We start from the raw sequence: 27,004 nt of genomic DNA, 5'->3' as shown, positions 1-27,004 counted from the left end.
GTAAGGGCAGTAGTCAGGCTGGGAGGCATGGGGTGATGTAACAAGACAATAACCCAAAAGTCACAAATATATCAAGTAACGAATGATTTATGTTTAGGGAAGTACAGATTCTGTGGCATAACTTGAAGGATGCTGTATATATCATATCTTCATAAGCAGACTAAGCAATATGGAAAGAGGCTGTGCACTACTTGATGTTTGGTATTGCTTTAGAATAACGTCCAAACTTGCAAATGGTTTTCATTGATAACAGTTTACCAAAGTACCTTCATTTTAGGTGAATTGACAGCTATATGTATACTTACAGAAGGAAGGTTATCAATCAAGAAACAGAACCACCCACTGGACTTTAAAGAACTGAATGAGCAGTTTAACCCCTTTAAGGACCAGGGTGTTTTGGGATTTTACTCACCTATTTTTTTTTCTTTAGCTACCAAAATTGTTTTGGCTGCTTTTTTTTTCTGTGACATATAGGGCAATTTTATTATATCTTTTTTTACTGACTTTTTTCCATTTTATTGGTGGTAAAAAGCTAGAAAAATGTTGTTTGTTTTTTAATTTATAGTTGTTTATTTTTAAAATTAGTATATTTACACTAAAATAAAGTATGAGAATGGGTTGTTCATTTTGTTTTGGACGTTTTGATATATCATTTGTATAGTCTTGGATTATAAAGCGCATATATTTTTATTGTATTCTGTAATTTTTATTTACTTATTTTTGTAACTATTTTTTAACCATCTATGACCCCTTCCTCTGGGGAACATTCACATTGTCTCTTTTTTTTACATTTCACACTTTTCCACTGTAGCTGTAGACATCCATAGGAGGCGCCCCCATGGGAGCCCAAGTTACAGGGGAAAACATCCCTCATGTAGTGACATCAGTCACGGGCAGAGCTGATCTGGGTCTGCGAAGAGCAGCTCTGCTGTGTCAAGGGACGTGATCGCCGTGTTGAATAGCAGAAATAACGCTTCCATTTTCTCTCTGCACTACATAGCACTCAATGAGCGCGATGTAGCCTCGAAAGGAAATGCCTTCTGCCTTCTCCTCCGTGTCTTTGGCTGTGTCTGACATCCAAGGACCTGAACTGCTTCTGCTTGATTACAGGACCTTTAATCCTGCGCCATACTTTTACTATAGGCCGGGATTAAAGCCGTATATTTATAACACTTGGTCCTTAAAGGGTAAAAGAATAAAATACAAGGTATACAGAATCTTTTCTCACAATTATATATCAATCTGCTCAGCTCCTCCCAATGTAAAATGTCCATTACAAAACCACTAATTTGAATAACCTTTCCTGAATATTGCATGTACATCTCCATCCTAACAATCCTCCTATCCGAGTGAAGAGCATTGTGGTTGAGCATTACCAGCATTCTTAAAAATGGCCTCATGGAACCTTTGAGATATTGAATGTACCAATTTGGGCCTTGGATAAGCAAAAGGCCTCCTGCAGATGGCTGGGTCAGATCCCGCTGTAAGAATTCTCGCAGCGGGATGTGCGCCGTGCCCTTGCAGTGACCACTGTGGCTCACCTGCTCCTGACGGCTCCCCGCTCTGCTATATGCCGGGTGCTGGACATGCCGCGATTTCTTTAAGGCGCGTGTTTTCACGCGGTCAAATCACGGCTGTCTGCATAGGATTTCATTATCTAATGCAATCCTATGGCAGCGGGCACAGGCGGAAATTCTGCGGGAAATCCGGACGCGGAATTTCTGCCCATGTGCATTTGGCCAAAATTGAGTGATGGAAAAAACACTCAACATACTTTTCATTTTTAAGCATGTAATATGTGTCATGTTGTTTGCTTAAAAATATCCTTAAAGGGGTAAAACAAACATTTCAAAAGCACGGACCTGCTTTAAAATAGCAAGCTGACTTCTACTCACCCACATAAGATCACAGCTTTTCCAATCCCTGCCAGCCTAGACTGGCACAGCTGATCATGTGCCATCTATATTTGTGACTGCTGCAGCCAATCACTGGGCTCAGTGCTACTGACGGCACGTGATCTGCTGTGCTTGAAAGTAAGCAGAGACTGGCATAGACTAGAGCTGCAGGGACCTTTAAAAAGGGTTTTTTTTGTTTTTTTTTTAAAGCAGTACATGTTCTTTTACCACTGGACAATAACCTTTAAATGCAGGCACCTACTAATGTAGGAATTCAAAATGCTTAAAAATACCCATAGATTGTGATGGTTATAAATGTAGAGCATCATAGAAATAAACGCTAAAAGTAATTTATAACCTTTCCTGCGGGGTTTTGTATATGCATGAACGATGTGTCTTCAAGAAATTTTACAAAGAGCTAGAGAATCAATTTTCTTCTTATAGCTTTCATTTTCTACGGGCAGGTGACTGGGGTGTGGCTTAACAGAGGGTGGGCTTAGTATTCTTGGTTTTTATGGCAGACAGAAATGAGAACTCTATATCTGTCCATAAGATAAATCTAATATTACATAGCATTCCCATTCATTTAATCTTAGCCCCTTAGTGAACCAGGGTGTTTTGTACCTTAAGGACCAGACACTTTTTTAAGTATTTTACCCATGTGGTGGTTTAACTGCACAATTCTTTTTCTTCAGCTACGAACATTATTTTTGCTGTGTTTTTTTTCCTGTGACATATAGGGCTATTTTTTAATTATTTTTTTCCATTTTTTCATTTTATTAGGGCTAAAAAAACTTTATTCTTAAATTTATAGTTGTTTATTTTTAAATTTACTACTTTTACGCTAAAGTACTTGAATGGTTCTCCATTTTGTTTCAGAAGTTTTGATATGTAATTTGTATTGTTAGACTACAATGGACATATGGCGACAGTTTTGATTGGCGTCAGGGGTGGGTCATTTTCTGTTTTAAATATATATTTTTTGAGACTGCAATATTTTTAAATGTATTTTACAACTATTTTTTAACATCCATGTCCCCTGTGATGTCATATAAGACCTCTGGTGGTCATTCAAATTGTCTACTAATTGTCTAAATTTCATCCTTTTCCATTGTAGCTGGGGCATCCATAATAGCCCCATTTACAGGAGGAGATATCCCCTGTAGTAACAGTTGTCACTAACAGAGCCGGGTCACATAGTGGAACTAACACTTCAATTTTATCTCTGCACTACCTAGCACTCATTAAGTGCTATTTAGCCTGTAAAGGAGAAGGCAGAAGTGGTTAAAAACTGCTTCTGCCTTCTCCTCCAGGTCCTCAGCCGTGACTAACCTGACCTGCTCCTGCTACATTGCATTGTTTTTCGCTATTGGCCAGAATTTCCCCCAGAAAATCAGCACCAGTACTCCTGTCTTAACCAGCAGGCTTGTTGACAGACCGCAGTAGTGCTGTGTTCGTGTATATACATGGCCACTGCAGGCTCTGGTCTCAGTGGTATACAGCTTGAGGGCTCTTTCACACGAGCTTAGGGATTTTCGGACGGCTGTGTCACGGCCACAGCACAACCAAAAATCGCGTGAATGGTGTATATGCACCCATTCAGATGGCCCGGGCCAGGTGCATATACACTGAGTCCAGATTACCATTGGGTGGGGGGAGACAGTTTAGCTATGCTAAACTGCCTTCCCCTTTCTGCCCCTTCGCTGACTCTCGGCAAGGGAAGGGGGCAGCACGGGGCTGGAACTAGTGTGCTAAACTCCCACCCCCTCTACGTCCCTTCTCGGCAGCCAGCAATCGGAGGGGGCAGGGTGGGACCTTAGCAACTAGCTCCTGCCCCATCCCGCCTCCTCCCATTGCAAACAGTTGGCAAGAGGCGGAGAGGAAGAGGAAAGGGGTTGGGAGTTTTGCTAAACTCCCCCCAACCTCCCTTCTCCGGCATCTACCAAAGGCTACCATAGGAGTCTATGGAAGCTGCTGCTGTATTCCAGCCAGGAAGATAGTTTTTGAACTATCTTTCCTGGCCGACGTAAAAGCACCTGGCCGAAATGCACTCCTGTGCACTCTCTTGGCCGGCTGGGTGCTTTTACACAAAGGGAATACGCCTATCTGAACGGATGCATTGAAAACCAATGCATCAGATGGGCAGCGTATATCGGCCGGCTGCTCGTGTGAATGAAACCTGAGACCACTGAGGCTAGTAATTGACATGTGTATTTGGTGGCGTATGTGGCAGGAATGACGGTGGTGAGTATTGGAGTTGCAGTGCTAGATTGGCAAGGAATCAAAGAGGTAGGTATAGTGTCCCTTTATTTTTTAACCATTTCTTGCCCCACTCCATCTCAGACACCCCCTTTAATGAATGATGCATCTGAAACAATGGATCGCTGGGTGTCTCAGCAGGGGAATGCTCCGTAATCATAGGAATTGTCAAATCCCTTTTGCAATATGTATAAAATAAGTGTAAAAGGTTGTGTTCAATAAATCTGCATTGCTCAGTTCACTTGCAGATGTCCTTGATGAGGTTTAAATGTGTTATATAAAAAGTCGCTATTTTCAGTAGAGACAGAAAGGGAAAAAAATAGAAACGTTCTGATTTCTGATGGGGGTTTATTCTTAGTTGTATTCAACAATTAAAGCAAAGAACAATTCAGTGGGCTGCATGCTAATTTCCAGATCACTGGGTGTTCAAGAATATGACTGATGCAAATTTAATTATGAGATAATGCTGTTTCATGTTAAAATTATAATACATTTCCACAGAGTTTACTGATTAAGAATATTATTTAAAGTGGGGCAAGATTAACTAGATTGATCAGTACAAGCATATTTAAGCATGAAAATGGGTCTCTAATTATGATGTAATTACAGATTGAATCAATTGTATGTACACATTTACCATCACCACTTGTTCTAATGCGTTTTAAACCTGTATTGAGCTGATAATGCTTTATCAATAAAAATCCTGCAAGATAAATGATTTAACATTTCTAAGAACAGACATTAAATCTTGAGCCAACGCAGACGCCACAAGACTTTTACCCTAATGCGATATTTCACTGGAAAAAGGAAGAAATCCATATCGCCAATTTTCTTTATAATAACATGTATAGGCTTGTTTTTCTGGAATTGTGAGATACTCATGACTTCAGGTTCAATGGAACTTTGCCATAATTATCAACTGTGCTAACTGTGAATTGATTCTGGTGAGCCGCAGAATGACAGAAGTGGAGCATTTATCTGTGTACTCCAAGGCCTAATTACACAAATGACTGATAGTAAGTAGAGATGAGCGAACGTACTCGTCCGAGCTTGATATTCGTGTGAATATTAGGGTGTTCGAGATGCTCGTTACTTGTAACGAGTACCACGCGGTGTTCTGGTTACTTTCAGTTTCCTCTCTGAGACGTTAGCGCGCTTTTCTGGCCAATTGAAAGACAGGGAAGGCATTACAACTTCCCCCTGTGACGTTCAAGCCCTATACCACCCCCCTGCTGTGAGTGGCTGGGGCGATCAGATGTCACCCGAGTATAAAAGTCGGCCCCTCCCGCGGCTCGGCTCAGATGCCGTGTGAGTTAGTGAGGGAAAGTGCTGGTCTATTGGAGTTGCTGTAGGGAGAGTGTTTGTAGTGAGTGTAGGCTTCAAGAACCCCAACGGTCCTTCTTAGGGCCACATCTACGTGTGTGCAGGCTGCTGTTAGCAGTGGAAAAATTATTATTTTTTTTCTCAAAATCGGCAGTGCAGAGCATTGCACCCGGTATTAGGGACAGAAGTGGTGCTTAGGCAGGGAGAGTGTTAGGAGTGAGTGTAGCCTTCAAGAACCTCAACGGTCCTTTCTAGGGCCAAATTTAACCGTGTGCAGTACTGTGCTGGCTGCTGTTAGCAGTGTTGCATTTTTTTTTTTTTTTCAAAAAATCGTCTGTGCAGAGCATTGCACCCTCCATTGATACTGCAGGGACAGCATTGTGTAGGCAGGGCCACAACACAGTTATTGTTCATTGAATATCCGCAGTGGGGCCCTCCCTTTGCAAAAAAGCAGGGAAAAAATTATATTTGGCCAGCCTGTGTCAGTCCTAAGGTCTCCGTGTACGTGTGTGCTGCGTGGAGAACGTACAAAAATCAAACGCAACCAGCTACGGTTTACTGCAGGCTTGCGCCATTGTCTTTCCTGACTGGCAAATACCTGCTCTGCCAGAGTTAATAACTCTGCTACACTAAAGTTGTGTGACACTTTTTCAGGGCCACACCACAGTTATTAATTAAACGTATTGTTCATTGAATATCCACAGTGGGGCCCTCCCTTTGCAAAAAAGCAGGGAAAAAATTATATTTGGCCTGCCTGTGTGAGTCCTAAGGTCTCCGTGTACGTGTGTGCTGCGTGGAGAACGTACAAAAATCAAACGCAACCAGCTACGGTTTACTGCAGGCTTGCGCCATTGTCTTTCCTGACTGGCAAATACCTGCTCTGCCAGAGTTAATAACTCTGCTACACTAAAGTTGTGTGACACTTTTTCAGGGCCACACCACAGTTATTAATTAAACGTATTGTTCATTGAATATCCGCAGTGGGGCCTTCCCTTTGCAAAGAAGCGAAAAAATTATATTTGGCCTGCAGGCTTGCGCCAATTTAATTCCTGCCTGGGAAATCAAATCACTGGTAATACAGCATGCTGAGGGGTAGGGGTAGGCCTAGAGGACGTGGACGCGGCCGAGGACGCGGAGGGCCAAGTGAGGGTGTGGGCACAGGCCGAGCTCCTGATCCAGGTGTGTCGCAGCCGACTGCTGCGCGATTAGGAGAGAGGCACGTTTCTGGCGTCCCCACATTCATCGCCCAATTAATGGGTCCACGCGGGAGACCTTTATTAGAAAATGAGCAGTGTGAGCAGGTCCTGTCCTGGATGGCAGAAAGTGCTTCGAGCAAGCTATCATCCCCCCAGAGTTCTGCGCCGTCCAGTGCTGCAAATCCGAATCCTCTGTCTGCTGCTCCTCCTTCCTCCCAGCCTCCTCACTCCACTACAATGACACATGCTCAGGAGCGGGAACACTCCCAGGAACTTTTCTCGGGCCCCTGCTCAGATTGGGCAGCAGTGGTTCCTCTACCACCAGAGGAGTTTATCGTCACTGATGCCCAACCATTGGAAAGTTCCCGGGGTCCGGGGGATGAGGCTGGGGACTTCCGGCAACTGTCTCAAGACCTTTCAGTGGGTGAGGAGGACGATGACGATGAGACACAGTTGTCTTGCAGTGAGGTAGTAGTAAGGGCAGTAAGTCCCAGGGAGCAGCGCACAGAGGATTCGGAGGAAGAGCAGCAGGACGATGAGGTGACTGACCCCACCTGGTGTGCAACGCCTACACAGGACAGGTCTTCAGAGGGGGAGGCACGGGCAGCAGCAGGGCAGGTTGCAAGAGGCAGTGCGGTGGCCAGGGGTAGAGGCAGGGCCAGACCGAATAATCCACCAACTGTTTCCCAAAGCGCCCCCTCGCGCCATGCCACCCTGCAGAGGCCGAGGTGCTCTAAGGTCTGGCAGTTTTTCACAGAGACGCCTGACGACCGACGAACAGTGGTGTGCAACCTTTGTCGCGCCAAGATCAGCCAGGGAGCCACCACCAACAGCCTCACCACCACCAGCATGCGCAGACATATGATGGCCAAGCACCCCACAAGGTGGGACGAAGGCCGTTCACCGCCTCCAGTTTGCACCGCTGCCTCTCCCCCTGTGCCCCAACCTGCCACTGAGATACAACCCCCCTCTCAGGACACAGGCACGACCGTCTCATGGCCTGCACCCACACCCTCACCTCCGCTGTCCTCGGCCCAATCCAGCAATGTCTCGCACCGCACCGTCCAGCCGTCGCTAGCGCAAGTCTTTGAGCGGAAGCGCAAGTACGCCGCCACGCACCCGCACGCTCAATCGTTAACCATCCACATAGCCAAATTTATCAGCCTTGAGATGCTGCCGTATAGGGTTGTGGAAACAGAGTCCTTCAAAGCTATGATGGCGGCGGCGGCCCCGCGCTACTCAGTTCCCAGTCGCCACTACTTTTCCCGATGTGCCGTCCCAGCCCTGCACGACCACGTCTCCCGCAACATTGTACGCGCCCTCACCAATGCGGTTAGTGGCAAGGTCCACTTAACTACGGACACGTGGACAAGCACAGGCGGGCAGGGCCACTACATCTCCCTGACGGCACATTGGGTGAATTTAGTGGAGGCTGGGACAGAGTCAGAGCCTGGGACCGCTCACGTCCTACCCACCCCCAGAATTGCGGGCCCCAGCTCGGTGGTGGTATGTTCGGCGGTGTATGCTTCTTCCACTAAAGCACCCTCCTCCTCCTCCTCCTCAACCTCTGTCTCGCAATCTAGATGTGTCAGCAGCAGCAGGACGTCGCCAGCTGTCGGTGTCGCGGGGCGTGGCAGCACAGCGGTGGGCAAGCGTCAGCAGGCCGTGCTGAAACTACTCAGCTTAGGAGATAGGAGGCACACAGCCCACGAACTGCTGCAGGGTCTGACAGAGCAGACCGACCGTTGGCTTGCGCCGCTGAGCCTCCAACCGGGCATGGTCGTGTGTGACAACGGCCGTAACCTGGTGGCGGCTCTGCAGCTCGGCAGCCTCACGCACGTGCCATGCCTGGGCCACGTCTTTAATTTGGTGGTTCAGCGCTTTCTGAAAAGCTACCCATGCTTGTCAGACCTGCTCGTAAAGGTGCGCCGGCTCTGCGCACATTTCCGCAAGTCCCACACGGACGCTGCCACCCTGCGCACCCTGCAACATCGCTTTAATCAGGCAGTGCACCGACTGCTGTGCGACGTGCCCACACGGTGGAACTCTACGCTCCACATGTTGGCTAGGCTCTATGAGCAGCGTAGAGCTTTAGTGGAATACCAACTCCAACATGGGCGGCGCAGTGGGAGTCAGTCTCCTCAATTCTTTTCAGAAGAGTGGGCCTGGTTGGCAGAAATCTGCCAGGTCCTTCGAAACTTTGAGCAGTCTACCCAGGTGGTGAGCGGCGATGCTGCAATCATTAGCGTTACCATTCCTCTGCTATGCATCTTGAGAACTTCCCTGCAAACCATAAAGGCAGCCGCTTTGCGATCGGAAACAGAGTCGGGGGAAGACAGTATGTCGCTGGATAGTCAGAGCACCCTCCTGTCTATATCTCAGCGCGTTCAGGAGGAGGAGGAGGAGCATGAGGAGGATGAGGAGGAGGGGGAAGAGACAGCTTGGCCCACTGCTGACTGTACCCATGCTGCTTGCCTGTCATCATTTCAGCGTGTATGGCCTGAGGAGGAGGAGGAGGAGGAGGAGGAGGAGGAGGATCCTGAAAGTGATCTTCCTAGTGCGGACAGCCATGTGTTGCGTACAGGTACCCTGGCACACATGGCTGACTTCATGTTAGGATGCCTTTCTCGTGACCCTCGCATTCAACGCATTCTGGCCACTACGGATTACTGGGTGTACACACTGCTCGACCCACGCTATAAGGAGAACCTTCCCAGTCTCATTCCCGAAGAGGAAAGGGGTTCGAGAGTGTTGCTATACCACAGGACCCTGGCGGACAAGCTGATGGTAAAATTCCCATCCGACAGCGGTAGTGGCAGAAGGCGCAGTTCCGAGGGCCAGGTAGCAGGGGAGGTGCGTAGATCGAGCAGCATGTACAGCCCAGGCAGTGCAACAGTCTTTAAGGGCCTGGCCAGCTTTATGGCTCCGCAGCAAGACTGAGTCACTGCTCCCCAGTCAAGGCTGAGTCGGCGGGAGCACTGTAAAAGGATGGTGAGGGAGTACGTAGCGGATCGCACGACCATCCTCGGTGACGCCTCTGCCCCCTACAACTACTGGGTGTCGAAGCTGGACACGTGGCCTGAACTAGCGCTGTATGCCCTGGAGGTGCTTGCTTGTCCTGCGGCTAGCGTCTTGTCGGAGAGGGTGTTTAGTGCGGCTGGGGGAATCATCACAGATAAGCGTCAGTGCCGTCAGGAATAAGGAAATAGTGACTGGCAGCATTCAGCAATGTAGAAAAATACAAGATTTATTTCCCCATTACAAAAATTACGGCAACGTTTCGGTCGTAATAGACCTTCCTCAAGCCAATGATAAGCGTCAGTGCCGACAGGCTAACACTCATCAAGATGAACAAAGCCTGGATTTCCCCAGACTTCTCTTCTCCACCAGCGGACAGCAGCGATACGTAAGCAATACGTAGGCTGCACCCGCGGATGGAAGCTACGTTCTCTCTCACCATCCAAAACGGGGACATTTCTGCTTCATCAATCTGTGTCTAATATTCCTCCTCCTCCTCCTGCTCCTCCTCCTGAAACCTCACGTAATCACGCTGAACGGGCAATTTTTCTTAGGGCCACAAGGCTCACTCATCTAATTTTTCTAAACAATTTTTACATGTTTCAATGCTCTTAAATGCGTTGAAACTTTAACTTGAACCAATTTTTCGTTAAACTGGGCTGCCTCCAGGCCTAGTTACCACTTAAGCCACATTAATCAAAGCGATTAATGGGTTTCACCTGCCATCTTGGTTGGGCATGGCCAATTTTTACTGAGGTACATTAGTACTGTTGGTACACCAATTTTTTGGGGCCCTCACCTACAGTGTAATCATAGCAATTTGTATGTTCTTCGCCTGCACTCATGGTACAGAAGTGTGTGTGGGGTTGGCCTACACTTTAGCTACATAAATGTAACTTGGGCCTTGGCTATACTGCAGCTACTGAAATGGAACTAAGACTGCGCTCCCGCTATACTGCTGCTTCAAAATTGTTACTGGGGCCTGTCTTGAGTGCTACTATTGCTGACATGGAACGAAGACTGCGCTCCCGCTATACTGCTGCTTCGGAATTGTTACTGGGGCTTGTCTTGAGTGCTACTATTGCTGACATGGAACGAAGACTGCGCTCCCGCTATACTGCTGCTTCGGAATTGTTACTGGGGCTTGTCTTGAGTGCTACTATTGCTGACATGGAACGAAGACTGCGCTCCCGCTATAATGCTGCTAGTGATATGTTAGTGGGGCCTGTTCTAATGCTACGGCTGAAATGTTACGAATTATGGGCTCTGCCTATACCGCTGCTAATGGTATGTCTCTGGGGTGTGGAAACAGAGGTTTCCCAAATGCCTTTGCATTGGTTCGTCTGGTGGCAGTCCAAGAATTTCACCTTTACCGACACAACAAGAGAGCCCCCACACCATCCCCCCGCCACGGCCCACTTAATCCTGGCCGCATTCCGAAAACCAACAAAATGCAACCGTGCTACTAGGTCCGCAGTCACCACCACATTACCACCAACGCGGTTACTGTTAAGGTACATATTACCAGTCTGACTGGGGCATGCAGACACCTTGACAGAATGAATAGTGTGTGGCACATAGGTTCCCCATTGCTATGCCCGCGTGTGCAGCTCCTGATGGCGGTGGCACAGGATTGGATTTCTCATTGCTTCTGTACAGCATTGTGGGCTATCGCCCCGCCCCTTTTAAAGAGGGTCGCTGCCTAGCCGTGCCAACCCCTCTGCAGTGTGTGCCTGCGGTTCCTCCTCATGGCAGACGCACTTCTAAATAGACATGAGGGTGGTGTGGCATGAGGGCAGCTGAAGGCTGCGCAGGGACACTTTGGTGTGCGCTGTGGGGGGGAGGGGGGCGGTTGGTCAGCATGTAACCCAGGAGAAGTGGCAGTGGAGTGTCATGCAGGCAGTGATTGTGCTTTGTTGTAGCTAGTGTGGTGCTTAGCAAAGGTATGCCATGCTAATGAGGGCTTTTCAGAAGTAAAAGTTTTTGGGAGGGGGGGGGGCCCACTCTTGCCGCTATTGTGGCTTAATAGTGGGACCTGTGAACTTGAGATGCAGCCCAACACGTAGCCCCTCGCCTGCCCTATCCGTTGCTGTGTCGTTCCCATCACTTTCTTGAATTGCCCAGATTTTCACACATGAAAACCTTAGCGAGCATCGGCGAAATACAAAAATGCTCGGGTCGCCCATTGACTTCAATGGGGTTCGTTATTCGAAACGAACCCTCGAGCATCGCGAAAAGTTCGTTCCGAGTAACGAGCACCCGAGCATTTTGGTGCTCGCTCATCTCTAATAGTAAGCCAATCAAAATACACTGACATGCCAAAAGTCATGGGATAGCAGTATTGATTACCTCAGGGGATCGCTTGTACAAGTTGTAAGGTATTCTCTTGTGAGTGAGGTTGAACGCTGGCCAGCGTGCTCTTAGCAAGGCAATGTCAATTATTTGAGTTTGAATGAGACATGGTAGTCGGTACTATAGAATCATAGAATGATAGAGTTGGAAGGGACCTCCAGGGTCTTCGGTTCCAACCCCCTGCTCACTGCAGGATTCACTAAATCATCCCAGACAGATATCTGTTCAGACCAAAAGGACAGTCCATTTCCAAAGTGGTGTGGACATTTAACAATCTTAAATTCACAGTGTCATGTGTGGAATACGTCATTGAAGGCAATACCACTCATAGTGGACAGCACAGTGGCCGCCAACAGGTGCATAATGATCGCAACTGGCACCATTGGCCTTGAACGGTCTGTCTGAACAGACAAGTGAATGTGGCAGAAATCGTATGCATATTTAATGCAGGAGGCCCTACAATGCAGTGTTCTTTGGCTTCCATAGGATATGGGAACAGAAGACCAACCAGAATGCCTTTGTTAACACCACAACAACAGACACAGCAACTCACCTAGACCCTTGAAATTGCTAACTGGACCCTAGAGCATTGGCAATATGTGGGGTGGTCCAACGAGCCACACTACCAGTTGTTTTGGGCTGATGGTAGAGTTTGTGTGTGATGAAGATCACATGAAGCCATGTACCCCAGTTTTCAACAGAGCACTGCGCAGGCTGGTGGTGCTTCCATACTGGTGTGTGGTGTATTCTTATGGCATGAGTTGGGTCTACTGATCCCCTAAACATGTCATTGATTGGTGTCTGCTACATCTCACTGCTTGGTGACCATTTGCAGTCCTTCATGGACTTCATGTAACCCCAAAATGGAATATTCCAGCAGGATAATGCACCATACTACCAGACCCAAGTTGTTCAGAAATGGTCCCAGAAGCTATCTGGAGAGTTTTTATGAATGGTGTGGGATGATTTTTTACCAGAAATGGGCCCAATTGAGCATTTATGGGATGTGATGGAGGGGTTCATTCTCACTTGAGATCCTACACCAAGAATCTGTGGGTGGATATCCAGATGGCATGGCTCAACATCCCTCCAGATGTCTTCAATTCACTTGTAGAATCAATGCCAAATCTTGTTGTTGCACTTCACTGGTCACAGAGGGTCCTTCATGATATTAGTATCATAGATGTCTGCAGTCTGTTTAATTAGATTTTTAGATTGTGCACAAGTAAGGGTAGGGTTACATGGAGACTTTTGGCTAAGACAGGGGTGACAAACTCTTATTGAAGTCGCAGGTTGCTACGACCACAACACACAGATCACAAAAAGTCCAACCTTGGTTGATTTCTATGTGCCCTGCGGGTCACAGCAACCTGGGATTATCACCACAAATCCATTGACTCCAATGACTGTATGAGGCCAGAGTTACACAGCGATTTTTGGTCATACAACTCCTGTTGCAGCCAAAAGTCACTATGTAGCCCTCCTTTTTAAAGGATTGTTTTTCAGGGCAGTCTAGGTAAAATCTCTCAGTTTTCTACCACCACTCTCCTCAATAAAAAAAGTTTCAAGTATAGCACTAGAAGAAAGCTCAAAACGTACATGCTGCATTACAGCCAAACTTGCAGCATAAATATAGCACGAGAACCAAGCACATAATAAACATAACATTAGAAGCAAAATAAGAAATTCAGCACCAGAAATAAGCTTGTGATTTAATACAGCATGAGAAACAAGATCATAACAAATGCAGCACCACAAACAAGCACAGTACATAAATACAGCCCCAGAATAAAGCTCATAACATAAACAAGAACCAAGCTCAGTACATACATCCAGCACCAGAATCAAGCTTCTAACATAAATACGGCACCACAATCAAGCTCAGACCATAAATACAGCACTAAAACTAAGCTTATAACATATATATCCTACCAGAAACAAGCTCGGAAAAGAGATCAATTACATAGTAATGTTAGCCCCCTGCTATATAAAATTGTAGTCAGTGAAATTACAGTTCTCATAACGATATATTTGTCTGTTTACTGCTGTATGATTCAGGTGGTCGGATGACGTCATCATACTAGATGCAGCAGGCACTGCTAAGACTAGTTAAGACTTCCTTGCACCTGAACTGCATCAGAGGACTGTGAGAGAGGGAACGCAGGAGTGTGAGCTGGAGAGAGCAGCAGCAGAAACCTTAAAGTGGCAGAGTCGACTCACGCTACTAGCACAGTGCTGTCCCCATGTTGGGCAGCAGCAATGAGAACCAAAAAGGGCCCTGACAACCTGGGGAACTGAAGAAGACACAAAGATGAGAAGGCAGGTAGATCACGGCAGAGAAGAACCTCGCAGTGCGAGGGAGCAGAGGGAGTCTCCCTACTTGTAGTGCCAAATACCACAGCCGTGGTGCCAAAGATATGCGACATATGCTTTGAGAGGGTTGGAAGCTGGAAACAGAACTGATGAAGAAAGAAGCAGATGCAAATTGCCAGAGAGGTGTTGACAATGTGCGAGTGAACTACTACCCCTGGAACTGTGTAATGTAAAATTCCTGGCCAGGGAAGGGGATGAGAACTCACGGTGACAGTGATCATGGCGCCATAGTTCAGGTTTATGCAAGGCCTTCAAAGTTAATGGTTAGGATAGCGAATTGATGTGTGTTGTAGTCATACAATGCATATGATGTCAGGTGAATGGTTATAACTAGAGAGGTAATGGTGCAGTAAGGCCTGTATGAAAGGATGCTGTTCCTATGGAATGTTTGAGGTCGGGGCCTGTGGCTAAAGGTGATACGTGACAGTTATGCCTCAGACAAGAGATGCCGAATATTTAGGTATGTTGAAAATCATGTCCCTTGCTGCTGCCAAAGTAAAGTAAGAACAATTTATGTGTCATGAGGAACACCGTTGGACAAAAAGTACATTTTGTGACACCGGAGATATTTAGAGTTCTGTTGCTTTAAGAGAGTTTGTCAAGTTATTACTTAACATTTGAAATACGGAGTAAAATAGTGTTCTGTTCCTGCTGTAGTTAAGGAAAGTTAGTTTTGTAAATATGTATCACCTCCGCCTATCATCGTCATGCCATCATGTAACATGTGACACAGGCACATACCACCAGCCAATCACAACTACATATAGGTGAAAAATGTTAGTGGAAAAACCCCTTAAACTCTTTCCAATTCACTGTCTGACCTCTGAAGACATTATGATTTAAGGCTGTACAGCTCCAATGTTGGAAGACGTCCGTCGGGGTTCTCTTACTGTGTATTGCCAGCCTCTCTGCTGTCGGAGCCTATCCAACGTGTCACCTCATGCAGCACTGGCTTTAGCCAACAGATAGCGCCGTTGTATAACAGCAGAAAAAGAGTAAGCCCCCTAGGAAAACCAGGGTACAAATTGGATTGGAAAGGGTTAAGTAAGCAACCCATTCTATTCTTCTGTGTTAACCAAAATGGATGCAGAAATGTACATTGGGTGAGGGCCCCACAGGGTAATGGAAGGGCCCCCTATTAAATCCCCACTGCAGATACGCAATTTGCAATCCTTTACAATCCTCAACATCAGAAAGCAATTATGTGACAGTGCAATACACTTGGCTACTACGGTACTTCACATCATGTAGGAGCTGTAAAGGACCTGCAATATTCATAAGTTACAAGATAAGTTTCAGTAGTTAGAAGATACACTATAACTAGATAGAAGGAACATTGTATTCAGGGTGCTGCTTATATTTTATCCTCCCCTCACCACTATGTGTTTTTTCTCTACAGGATATATTATATTGAGGTTGATTATAACATGCATTTACAAAGCTAATATGAAAATTCAAGAATGGGTTTCACATAATTTAAGTCTGTATCTTCTCATTCAAGCTATGACATGCAGTATGTGACGTTTCTCATTTGAGGGTATTCTGTAACAAGTATTATGCATGTATCATCAGTTTAGCACACCAATGTACATATCCAGTCTTGAGCAGTACTCTCACTGTACATGCTAATACAATTATGTATGTAGAATGAGAAACCACCTCTAATGTCCCCAGTATAAAGTAAATGTTTCACTGCAAAATTATTTAAGTTAGATTTCTATATTTTATGATATTCTGTTACATTTTTTGGTGTCTATTAGAGATGAGCGAGCGTACTCGTCCGAGCTTGATACTCGTTCGAGTATTAGTGTGTTCGAGATGCTCGTTACTCGAGACGAGCACTACGCGATGTTCGAGTTACTTTCACTTTCATCTCTGAGACATTAGCGTGCTTTTCTGGCCAATAGAAAGACAGGGAAGGCATTACAACTTCCTCCTGTGATGTTCCAGCCCTATACCACCCCCCTGTAGTGAGTGGCTGGGGAAATCAGGTGTCACTTGAGTATTAAAATCTGCCCCGCCCGCGGCTCGCCACAGATGCATTCTGACATAGATCAGGGAAAGTGCTGGTGATGCTGCTGCTACTATAGGGAGAGCGTTAGGTGTTATTTTAGGCTTGAAGAACCCCAACGGTCCTTCTTAGGGCCACATCTGACCGTGTGCAGTACTGTTGAGGCTGCTTTTAGCAGTGTTGCACAATTTTTTTTTTTTGTATATCGGGCGTGCAGACCATTGCGTCCTCAGTCTGCAGTCATTGTACAGAGTATAGGGGCAGTACTGGTGAGGCAGGGAAAGAGGGAAAGGTGAAAGAGATATACTGTCTATATAGGCAGTGGGCTTTTTCAAAAAAATTGGGGAAAAATACTATATTTGGGCTGCCTGTGACCGTCTTCAGTGTACTGGGGGTAGTAGTCCTAATTATTACACAGCTAAGCGTTACAGCAGGCTTGCGCAAAATTGTTTCCTGGCTCTGCTGTGCCCGTTACATCACCGCCACCATAGCGCCAGAGGGAAACAGTAAACATAATATACGCTGCATACAGTATCTGTCTGCTGTTTCAGCTCACCATTTAAAAAAAAGGGAAGCCAAATACTTAAGGCGTACCACTGCCCTTTGGCGACTTGACTGCTTCTGCGCTGTGAATTCCACTAGCTGAGTGATACGCACCTTCGTCTCACTACAGGCGTGCGCAAAATTGTTTCCTGGCTCTGCTGTGCGTTCCGTAAGCGAAGTCAGCCTCCAACCACAGGCCATTAAGCGGCACATTTAATTACAGCGTTCGGTTTCTGCTCTACTCGTAATACACCATGCTGAGGGGTAGGGGTAGGCCTAGAGGACGTGGATGCGGGCGAGGACGCGGAGGTCCAAGTCAGGGTTTGGGCACAGGCCAAGCTCCTGATCCAGGTGTATCGCAGCTGACTGCTGCGGGATTAGGAGAGAGGCAAGTTTCAGGGGTCCCCAGATTCATCTCACAATTAATGGGTCCACGCGGTAGACCTTTATTAGAAAATGAGCAGTGTGAGCAGGTCCTGTCGTGGATGGCAGAAAGTGCATCCAGCAATCTATCGACCACCCAGACTTCTACGCCCTCCACTGTTGCAACTCTGAATCCTCTGGCTGCTGCTCTTCCTTCCTCCCAGCCTCCTCACTCCATTACAATGACACATTCTGAGGAGCAGGCAGACTCCCAGGAACTGTTCTCGGGCCCCTGCCCCAGAATGGGCAGCAATGGTTCCTCTTCCACCGGAGGAGTTTGTCGTGACCGATGCCCAACCTTTGGAAAGTTCCCGGGGTCCGGGGGATGAGGCTGGGGACTTCCGGCAACTGTCTCAAGAGCTTTCAGTGGGTGAGAAGGACGAGGACGATGAGACACAGTTGTCTATCACTCAGGTAGTAGTAATTGCAGTAAGTCCGAGGGAGGAGCGCACAGAGGATTCGGAGGAAGAGCAGCAGGATGATGAGGTGACTGACCCCACCTGGTTTGCTAAGCCTACTGAGGACAGGTCTTCAGAGGGGGAGGCAAGTGCAGCAGCAGGGCAGGTTGGAAGAGGCAGTGCGGTGGCCAGGGGTAGAGGCAGGGCCAGACCGAATAATCCACCAACTGTTTCCCAAAGCGCCCCCTCGTGCCATGCCACCCTGCAGAGGCCGAGGTGCTCAAAGGTCTGGCAGTTTTTCACTGAGAGTGCAGACGGTCGACGAACAGTGGTGTGCAACCTTTGTCGCGCCAAGATCAGCCGGGGAGCCACCACCACCAGCATGCGCAGGCATATGATGGCCAAGCACCCCACAAGGTGGGACGAAGGCCGTTCACCGCCTCCGGTTTGCACCACTGCCTCTCCCCCCTGTGCCCCAACCTGCCACTGACATCCAACCCCCCTCTCAGGACACAGGAACGACCGTCTCCCGGCCTGCACCCACACCCTCACCTCCGCTGTCCTCGGCCCCATCCAGCAATTTCTCTCAGCGCACCGTCCAGCCGTCGCTAGTGCAACTGTTTGAGCGCAAGCGCAAGTACGCCGCCACGCACCCGCACGCTCAAGTGTTAAACGTGCACATAGCCAAATTGATCAGCCTGGAGATGCTGCCGTATAGGCTTGTGGAAACGGAGGCTTTCAAAAACATGATGGCGGTGGCGGCCCCGTGCTACTCTGTTCCCAGTCGCCACTACTTTTCCCGATGTGCCGTCCCAGCCCTGCACGACCACGTCTCCCGCAACATTGTACGCGCCCTCACCAACGCGATTACTGCCAAGGTCCACTTAACAACGGACACGTGGACAAGCACAGGCGGGCAGGGCCATTATATCTCCCTGACGGCACATTGGGTGAATTTAGTGGAGGCTGGGACCGAGTCAGAGCCTGGGACCGCTCACGTCCTACCCACCCCCAGAATTGCGGGCCCCAGCTCGGTGCTGGTATCTGCGGCGGTGTATGCTTCCTCCACTAAACCACCCTCCTCCTCCTCCTCCTCCTACGCAACCTCTGTCTCGCAATCAAGATGTGTCAGCAGCAGCACGTCGCCACCAGTCGGTGTCGCGCGGGGCGGTAGCACAGCGGTGGGCAAGCGCCAGCAGGCCGTGCTGAAACTACTCAGCTTAGGAGAGAAGAGGCATACGGCCCACGAACTGCTGCAGGGTCTGACAGAGCAGACCGACGGCTAGCTTTCGCCGCTCAGCCTCCAACCGGGCATGGTCATGTGTGACAACGGCCATAACCTGGTGGCGGCTCTGCAGCTCGGCAGCCTCATGCACGTGCCATGCCTGGCCCACGTCTTTAATTTGGTGGTTCAGCGCTTTCTGAAAAGCTACCCACACTTGTCATACCTGCTCGGAAAGGTGCGCCGGGTCAGCGCACATTTCCACAAGTCCAAGACGGACGCTGCCACCCTGCGGACCCTGCAACATCGGTTTAATCTGCCAGTGCACCGACTACTGTGCGACGTGCCCACATGGTGGAACTCTATGCTCCACATGTTGGCCAGGCTCTATGAGCAGCGTAGAGCTATAGTGGTATACCAACTCCAACATGGGCGGCGTAGTGGGAGTCAGTCTCCTCAATTCTTTACAGAAAAGTGGGCCTGGTTGGCAGACATCTGCCAGGTCCTTGGAAACTTTGAGGAGTCTACCCTGATGGTGAGCAGCGATGCTGCAATCGTTAGCGTCACCATTCCTCTGCTATGCCTCTTGAGAAGTTCCCTGCATAGCATAAAGGCAGATGCTTTGCGCTCAGAAACGGAGGCGGGGGAAGACAGTATGTCGCTGGTAGTCATACCATCCTCATGTCCATATCTCAGCGCGTTGAGGAGGAGGAGGGGGAGGAGCATGAGTAGGAGGGGGAAGAGACAGCTTGGCCCACTGCTGAGGGTACCCATGCTGCTTGCCTGTCATCCTTTCAGCATGTATGGCCTGAGGAGGAGGAGGAGGATCCTGAAAGTGATTTTCCTAGTGAGGACAGCCATGTGTTGCGTACAGGTACCCTGGCACACATGGCGGACTTCATGTTAGGATGCCTTTCTCGTGACCCTCGCGTTACACGCATTCTGGCCACTACGGATTACTGGGTGTACATACTGCTCGACCCACGGTATAAGGAGAACCTTTCCACTCCCATACCCGAAGAGGAAAGGGGTTCGAGAGTGATGCTATACCACAGGAACCTGGCGGACAAACTGATGGTAAAATTCCCTTCCGACAGCGCTAGTGGCAGAAGGCGCAGTTCCGAGGGCCAGGTAGCAGGGGAGGCGTGGAGATCAGGCAGCATATACAGCGCAGGCAGGGGAACACTCTCTAAGGCCTTTGCCAGCTTTATGGCTCCCCAGCAAGACTGTATCACCGCTCCCCAGTCAAGGCTGAGTCGGTGAGAGCACTGTAAAAGGATGGTGAGGGAGTACGAAGCCGATCGCACGACCGTCCTCCGCGACGCCTCTGCCCCCTACAACTACTGGGTGTCGAAGCTGGACACGTGACCTGAACTCGCGCTGTATGCCCTGGAGGTGCTTGCTTGTCCTGCGGCTAGCGTCTTGTCAGAGAGGGTGTTTAGTGCGGCTAATGGTACATGGTACAGCAAGGTGTGTGGGGTTGGCCTACACTTTTGCTACATAAACATAAATGTAACTGGGGCCTTGTCTATACTGCAACTACTGAAATGTGAAAGAGACTGTTATCTCCCTAAACTGCTGCAACGGGAATGTTACTGTGGCCTGTCTTGACTGCTACTACTACAGAAATGGAACTAATACTGTGCTCCCCCTATACTGCTGCTTCGGAATTGTTACTGGGGCCTGTCTGGACTGCTACTACTACTGAAATGGAACTAATACTGTGCTCCCCCTATAATGCTGCTAGTGATATGTTACTGGGGCCTGTCCCTAATGCTACCGCTGAAATGTTACTAATTCTGGGCTCTTCCTATACCGCTGCTAATGCTATGTCACTGGGGTGTGGAAACGGAGGCTTCCCAAAGACATGATGGTGGCGAGGCCATTTCCCACCAACGCGGTTACTGTTAAGGTGCATATAACCCACGGATACGTGGAGAGGACACGTAGTGCCTCAAAAACATCCCCCTCCTCCTCCAACAATGAAAACATTCTTGGCAAATACCTTTGCATTGGTCCGTCTGGTGGCAGTCCAAGAATTTCACCTTTACCGACACAACAAGAGAGCCCCCCCACCATCCCCCCCGCCACGGTCCACTTAATCCTGGCCACATTCCGAAAACTAACTAAATAAAACCGCGCCACTAGATCCGCAGTCGCCACCACATTCCCACCAACGCGGTTACTGTTAAGGTACATATTACCAGTCTGACTGGGGCATGCACTGTGGGCCGAAGCACACCTATATTGTATGTGAAGTTAGCTCTGCTGAGCAGGGCACTGCAATGGGATACATTTATGTACCGTCAATGGGTTCCAGGGAGCCACCCATGCTGTGGGTCCACAGGGACTTCACATTAGGGATTTTTACCTGCCAGTGTCTATGTATTAAAAACCCCGGTCAGACTGGGGCATACAGTGTGGGCCGAAGACCACCTGCATTTAATCGGACGTTACCTCAGCTGTGATGGGCAATGCAATGGGATATAGTTATGTACCGTCGGTGGCTTCCTGGAACCCACCCATGCTATCGGTCCACACGGAGTTGTAACTGCATGTGTCCACTTCTAAAGAACCCCAGTCTGACTGGGGCATGCAGTGTGGGCCGAAGACCACCTGCATTTAATCGGACGTTACCTCAGCTGTGATGGGCAATGCAATGGGATATATTTATGTACCGCCGGTGGCTTCCTGGGACCCATCCATGCTGTGGATCCACAGGGACTTCACATTAGGGATTTGTACCTGCCAGTGTCTATGTATTAAAAACCCCGGTCAGAGTGGGGCATGCAGTGTGGGCCGAAGCCCACCTGCATTAAACCTGACGTTACCTCAGCTGTGATGGGCAATGCAATGGGATATATTTATGTACCGCCGGTGGGTTCCAGGGAGCCACCCATGCTGTGGGTCCGCAGGGACTTCACATTAGGGATTTGTACCTGCCTGTGTCTACTTATAAAAACCCCAGTGTGACTGGGGCATGCAGTGTGGGCCCAAGCCCACCTGCATTTAATCTGACGTTAGCTCTGCTGTCCAGGGCACTGCAATGGGATACATTTATGTACAGCCGGTGGGTTCCAGGGAGCCACCCATGCTGTGGGTGCACACGGAATTCCCATTGCGGAGTTGTACTTGCCTGTGACTATTTATAAAAAACCCCGGTCTGACTGGGGCATGCAGACACCTTGACAGAATGAATAGTGTGTGGCACATGGGTTCCCCATTGCTATGCCCACGTGTGCAGCTCCTGATGGAGGTGGCACAGGATTGGATTTCTCATTGCTTCTGTACAGCATTGTGGGCTATTGCCCCGCCCCTTTTAAAGAGGGTCGTTGGCTGGCCGTGCCAACCCTCTGCAGTGTGTGCCTGCGGTTCCTCCTCATGTCAGACGCACGTACAAATAGACATGAGGGTGGTGTGGCTATGAGGCCAGCGTGTGGCATGAGTGCAAGGACACTTTGGTGTGCGCTGTGGACACTGGGTCGTGCGGGGGGGGGGGGGGGGGGGGGTTGGGCAGCATGTAACCCAGGAGAAGTGGCAGCGGAGTGTCATGCAGGCAGTGATTGTGCTTTGTTGGAGGTAGTGTGGTGCTTAGCTAAGGTATGCATTGCTAATGAGGGTTTTTCAGAAGTAAAAATTGTTGGTAGGGGGGGGCACTCTTGCCGCTATTGTGGCTTAATAGTGGGACCTGGGAACTTGAGATGCAGCCCAACATGGAGCCCCTCGCCTGCCCTATCCGTTTCTGTGTCGTTCCCATCACTTTCTTGAATTGCCCAGATTTTCACGAATGAAAACCTTAGCGAGCATCGGCGATATACAAAAATGCTCGAGTCGCCCATTGACTTCAATGGGGTTCGTTACTCCAAACGAACCCTCGAGCATCGCGAAAAATTCGTCTCGAGTAACGAGCACCCGAGCATTTTGGTGCTCGCTCATCTCTAGTGTCTATCCATATAAAATTAATGTTCCAGTTATGGCTACTCTGTTATATTATTTGTTGGAGGCCTAGATAAGGCAGGAAAACACCACTATATACACAGATAAATCTTTGTATTAGTTTTCTCTGTCACATCTCAGCCTCTGGGGGGAAGGGGCTGTATTCCATCTCTTCCTAGATACTGGTTTAGGTTGGGCTCACATGGGCAGATTTGGATTGCGGATTCCACAATCACCGTCCATCTGGGTGATGCATGGTAAAACGTGGGCACTGAAAGACATGCATTTTTGCTTCTTCATTCACACTTGCGGATACGAATTACATATTCTGCGAGCAGAAGAAAAATCACACTATGCTTTATTTTGCCATGTAATCTACTTGGAAGGCCTCCATTGATGGCAATAGAGGCTGTCCAATGCATAGTCCATACGTAATTTACATTTTGTATGGGCTGCGGGTACCTGCATCATCGCTAAGTGACAGCGCTGGAATACAAATAAACAAAAAAGCTGTACTGCACATCACCACCAGTGAGCCCCCACAGTTTTCACAATACAGTAATAGCAGGCTCACAGTCAGAATTTGCTGCAGACTACCCATATGTGGCATCCGATCCACCAGTGTGAGCCCGGCATTAGGCTGCCCATACATTTTACATAGCTGTCCACGAAAGAGAGGTGAGGAAGCCACTGCTACTGCCCAAGGGGCAAAAGGATCAAGCAGCTGAAAACCAACTACTTGATCCTTAGTTCTCCATTGGAGGTGAGTTGGTGATCGGTGGGTCCTGCCAAAATCAGCACAATCAGCCGATCTAGATTAATGTGTATGGAAACTCTTAGTCTCTTTTTAGATAGGACGATTTACGGGTGCTTTCACACAGGACCGATAAGCATTCAGTAAATGAAGGTAGAGCGAGGCGGAGATCACTTCCAACCGCTCACCTCAAAATCACTGGGGTAGAGGAATCAAATTATATTTTAATGATTTTCACTGGATTGACTCCTAAAACTTATGAAAAGAAATTTCCCACCCCCTCTTATCTGGTTACCTGCCTCCATTCACTGTAAACAGAGAGTCGTTCATAGATGACCAACTGCCCGTTTACATGGAACAATCGTCGTTTGATTTTTATGCCTGCAGAAACTGAATGACGAATGATAAGCGAACAAATTATGTTCGTTGTTCAGTCTCCGGCCGTGTTTGCACCAGACAATTATCGTTCTATGTAAAAGAGCTTTTAGTCTATTGACATTTCTTTGGTTATTAACTTCCTTTCATTGGAACTGAGATAAAACACACATACTACTTTCTATACAGACAATTCAGAAGAGAAGTGTATGACTCCAATATGGCCGCCCCCAGGAAGTTCTTCCCAAATTAAAAAAGCCAAAGCATTTATAAAAAAGATATAAAAGAAAAATCAATTCTGCATACTTACATTTAATTAAGTGTACTTCATTGCTGAGATTGGAAAGGGCAAACTTAAAAGGGTATTATGGCCAAACTCTCAGGAATAGTCCTTGCAGTGTAGTCAACGACCTTTAGAATATCTTCATACACCTTTTACTTTTTTTGTCCTAATTAGGTATTGCATTATTCTGTACATGTACAGTATATCCAAGAGACCTGAGTCTACTGTACAGGCAACATTATTTCGTGATTGTCCATGGCTTAATGACATGAAAAGTGTAAAGATAGCAATATGGAACAAAAGTATAACATAAAGTGATTTAGGTTATCAAATAATAACATGAAATATATAAGATGTAATACAAAAAAGTGTTGAAAACAATGCATTTATACAGTAATGGTCCATCTACTGTGAAGCACCAATCAAAGAACATCCAATTTAGTGCTGTCATGAAGCCATAAAATGAACACATACAATGAGCTGTTGGATGGTGCCCATGGGCCTAACTGAGATAAGGGAAATAAATCAAATCTCCTCGGCTTAGAATACAATTTACATACAAAATATGCTTTTACCTTCATCTCCTTTAACTGACTTGTGACACCTTGTTCTTCTGAACTGAGATCATCAGTCAATACTGAAGAAGACTTGTCAGAGGTTAAAGAAAAGGCCTCCATTTCTGCCAGCTGGACCTAAGCAAAACCATTATTAGTGATGTGGATTTGTGAGTTACCCCGTTCAAACATTTTACTTGTTGAGTCCTGCTTAGCATACAATCTCTGATTAGAGAATTAAGCTTCCAGAAGCTTTAGTTAAATCACCCCTGACTGTTTTGTCTAAGGGAGAGCAGGTATTTTATGTTAATCCAATATGCTAATCCCACGGTGCACAAAGTCAATACAACTCATAAGCAATGCATGGAAGTCGGCACTGTTGTTTGTAGATAAACCCATTCTAGCACCTGCAGGACTGTTGGTCTCTGAGAGAGCACACTGGCTCAGAAATGTTTAGTAAGTAAGAGCTACAGTACACTAATCAATACACATTGCAGTAACGTTAATTGGCAATTATACCAACACTTTCCACATGGCTGTGGTGCTTTTCAATGGAGATCATTAATCAAACAGTGGTATTATATTTCAAGACGGCAGGCCTAAATGTAGCTAATTAAAATTATAACAACTTTGCAACATTCCTATTGGAACAATTAACCACATAGGACCTGCTTATAAGTACATGCATCCAAGTACCAAGGTATACAAATAGAAGATGCTATAATGCCTCTGTAACGTTAACTGGAAGGTAGCTTCCCTAAGTCAAAGTTCAACTTTTTAACTTGTCTTGCAACCAAAGAATATAAACCAAACCAGAATCTTTCCCATAAGAAGACTTTGGTTTGGCGTATATCCTTAGTCATATCGTAAGGCCTGTTAAAATGTCAAATAATGACTTATAAGGAAGCTACCTACCAATAGGTGGCAATACAGGGGCATTATACCATCTCCCATTTGCATATGTTTTTTCCCAGGGGGCCATTGTCTATAAGTCTCCCTATGCCAACTTTGCAGTCTCCATAAGGAAAAACAGTACCAAGTAATGTGTGTATTCCCAAGTAGTCTAAGCTCCAATCCAGTACTTTGATTTAAGCAAAAAACTTTCTGGAGAAGAATATACTATACTGGTAGAAATACAATACATCTAAATAGACTACTAGAAGCTAAGTCTATAGTAAAAGCAGTAAACTCTCATAATTTAAGACAATGTAGTGTCTACTCCCTGGGAATACAAAACTGAGCATTAACTGTTTTATATAGTTCCTGATGGAAGATTATATAATACAGTTATTGTCATTTACATTACTGCAGTTTGGCTAGTTTAGCAAATTGCTTCTCTTCTAAATGCTATTATGTTTAGTACTTTGTAGGATCAGTTGCGTTAGGGTTAGATTTCCCATTCTGTATTACATTTGGGATTCTAATAAATATAATTTGAAGATAAACCCTCTTTTTGCTAAACTGTACTGCCTGAGATTTAAGGTTCATTTAGTCACAAAGATGATCGCTCAAAAGATGGCTTTTGAGCGATCATTTTTGCATATACTACTACTTGGTACTAATGCCTATTAGTACCAATTAGTAGCATGTGAGCCACTGGGAGCTGTGTTCAGAGAAACGACCACCCGCTGTTCCCTGAATGCATTCCCTTTGTTCTACCACAGGGCTAACAGCTTTGACACTGTAATCAGCTGTTATCAGCTCTCTGTGGGCAGAACACAGCATGGGGTCCTTCTTATCAGCTGTTCTGCTGAACAATGGATTTCATGCTGAACTGAAATCCATCACTCAGCAGAAAAGTGAAAGATAGGCACATTTACATGCAATGATTATCGCTAAAAAAAAGATGGCTTTTGAGCGAATTTTGAGCGATAATCGTTGTATCAAAATGGGCCTTTAAGCTTGGTCTACAATGGAGACTTATGTTGTTTCCTGTGAGTAAGAAGACTCTTTTGATATTGGGGCTACTGCAAAAATTTCAAGATGATTGGAACATTTTCCAGCAGATGCAAGGGAATTCCACATAGGGAATAACAGAAGATGCATTCAAATTTGACTTCAATATGACTGTGAGTTTGTACTGCATGCC

General features: G+C 47.1%; 1 protein-coding gene across 1 annotated transcript in view; it reads right to left on the bottom strand.

Moving 5' to 3' along the window:
• The window catches only part of CACNA1I (calcium voltage-gated channel subunit alpha1 I), a 459,267-nt gene that overhangs the window by 8,261 nt on the left and 424,002 nt on the right, over nucleotides 1-27,004 (bottom strand). Inside the window, exon 32 of the mRNA XM_066596427.1 lies at nucleotides 24,937-25,053. Coding sequence (XP_066452524.1) covers nucleotides 24,937-25,053 — 117 coding nt within the window. The remainder of the gene's footprint in view (nucleotides 1-24,936; nucleotides 25,054-27,004) is intronic.

Source organism: Eleutherodactylus coqui, chromosome 3 (assembly GCF_035609145.1).
Source record: "Eleutherodactylus coqui strain aEleCoq1 chromosome 3, aEleCoq1.hap1, whole genome shotgun sequence".
NCBI lineage: Eukaryota > Metazoa > Chordata > Amphibia > Anura > Eleutherodactylidae > Eleutherodactylus > Eleutherodactylus coqui.
This window is presented reverse-complemented; position numbering and strand designations above follow the sequence as displayed.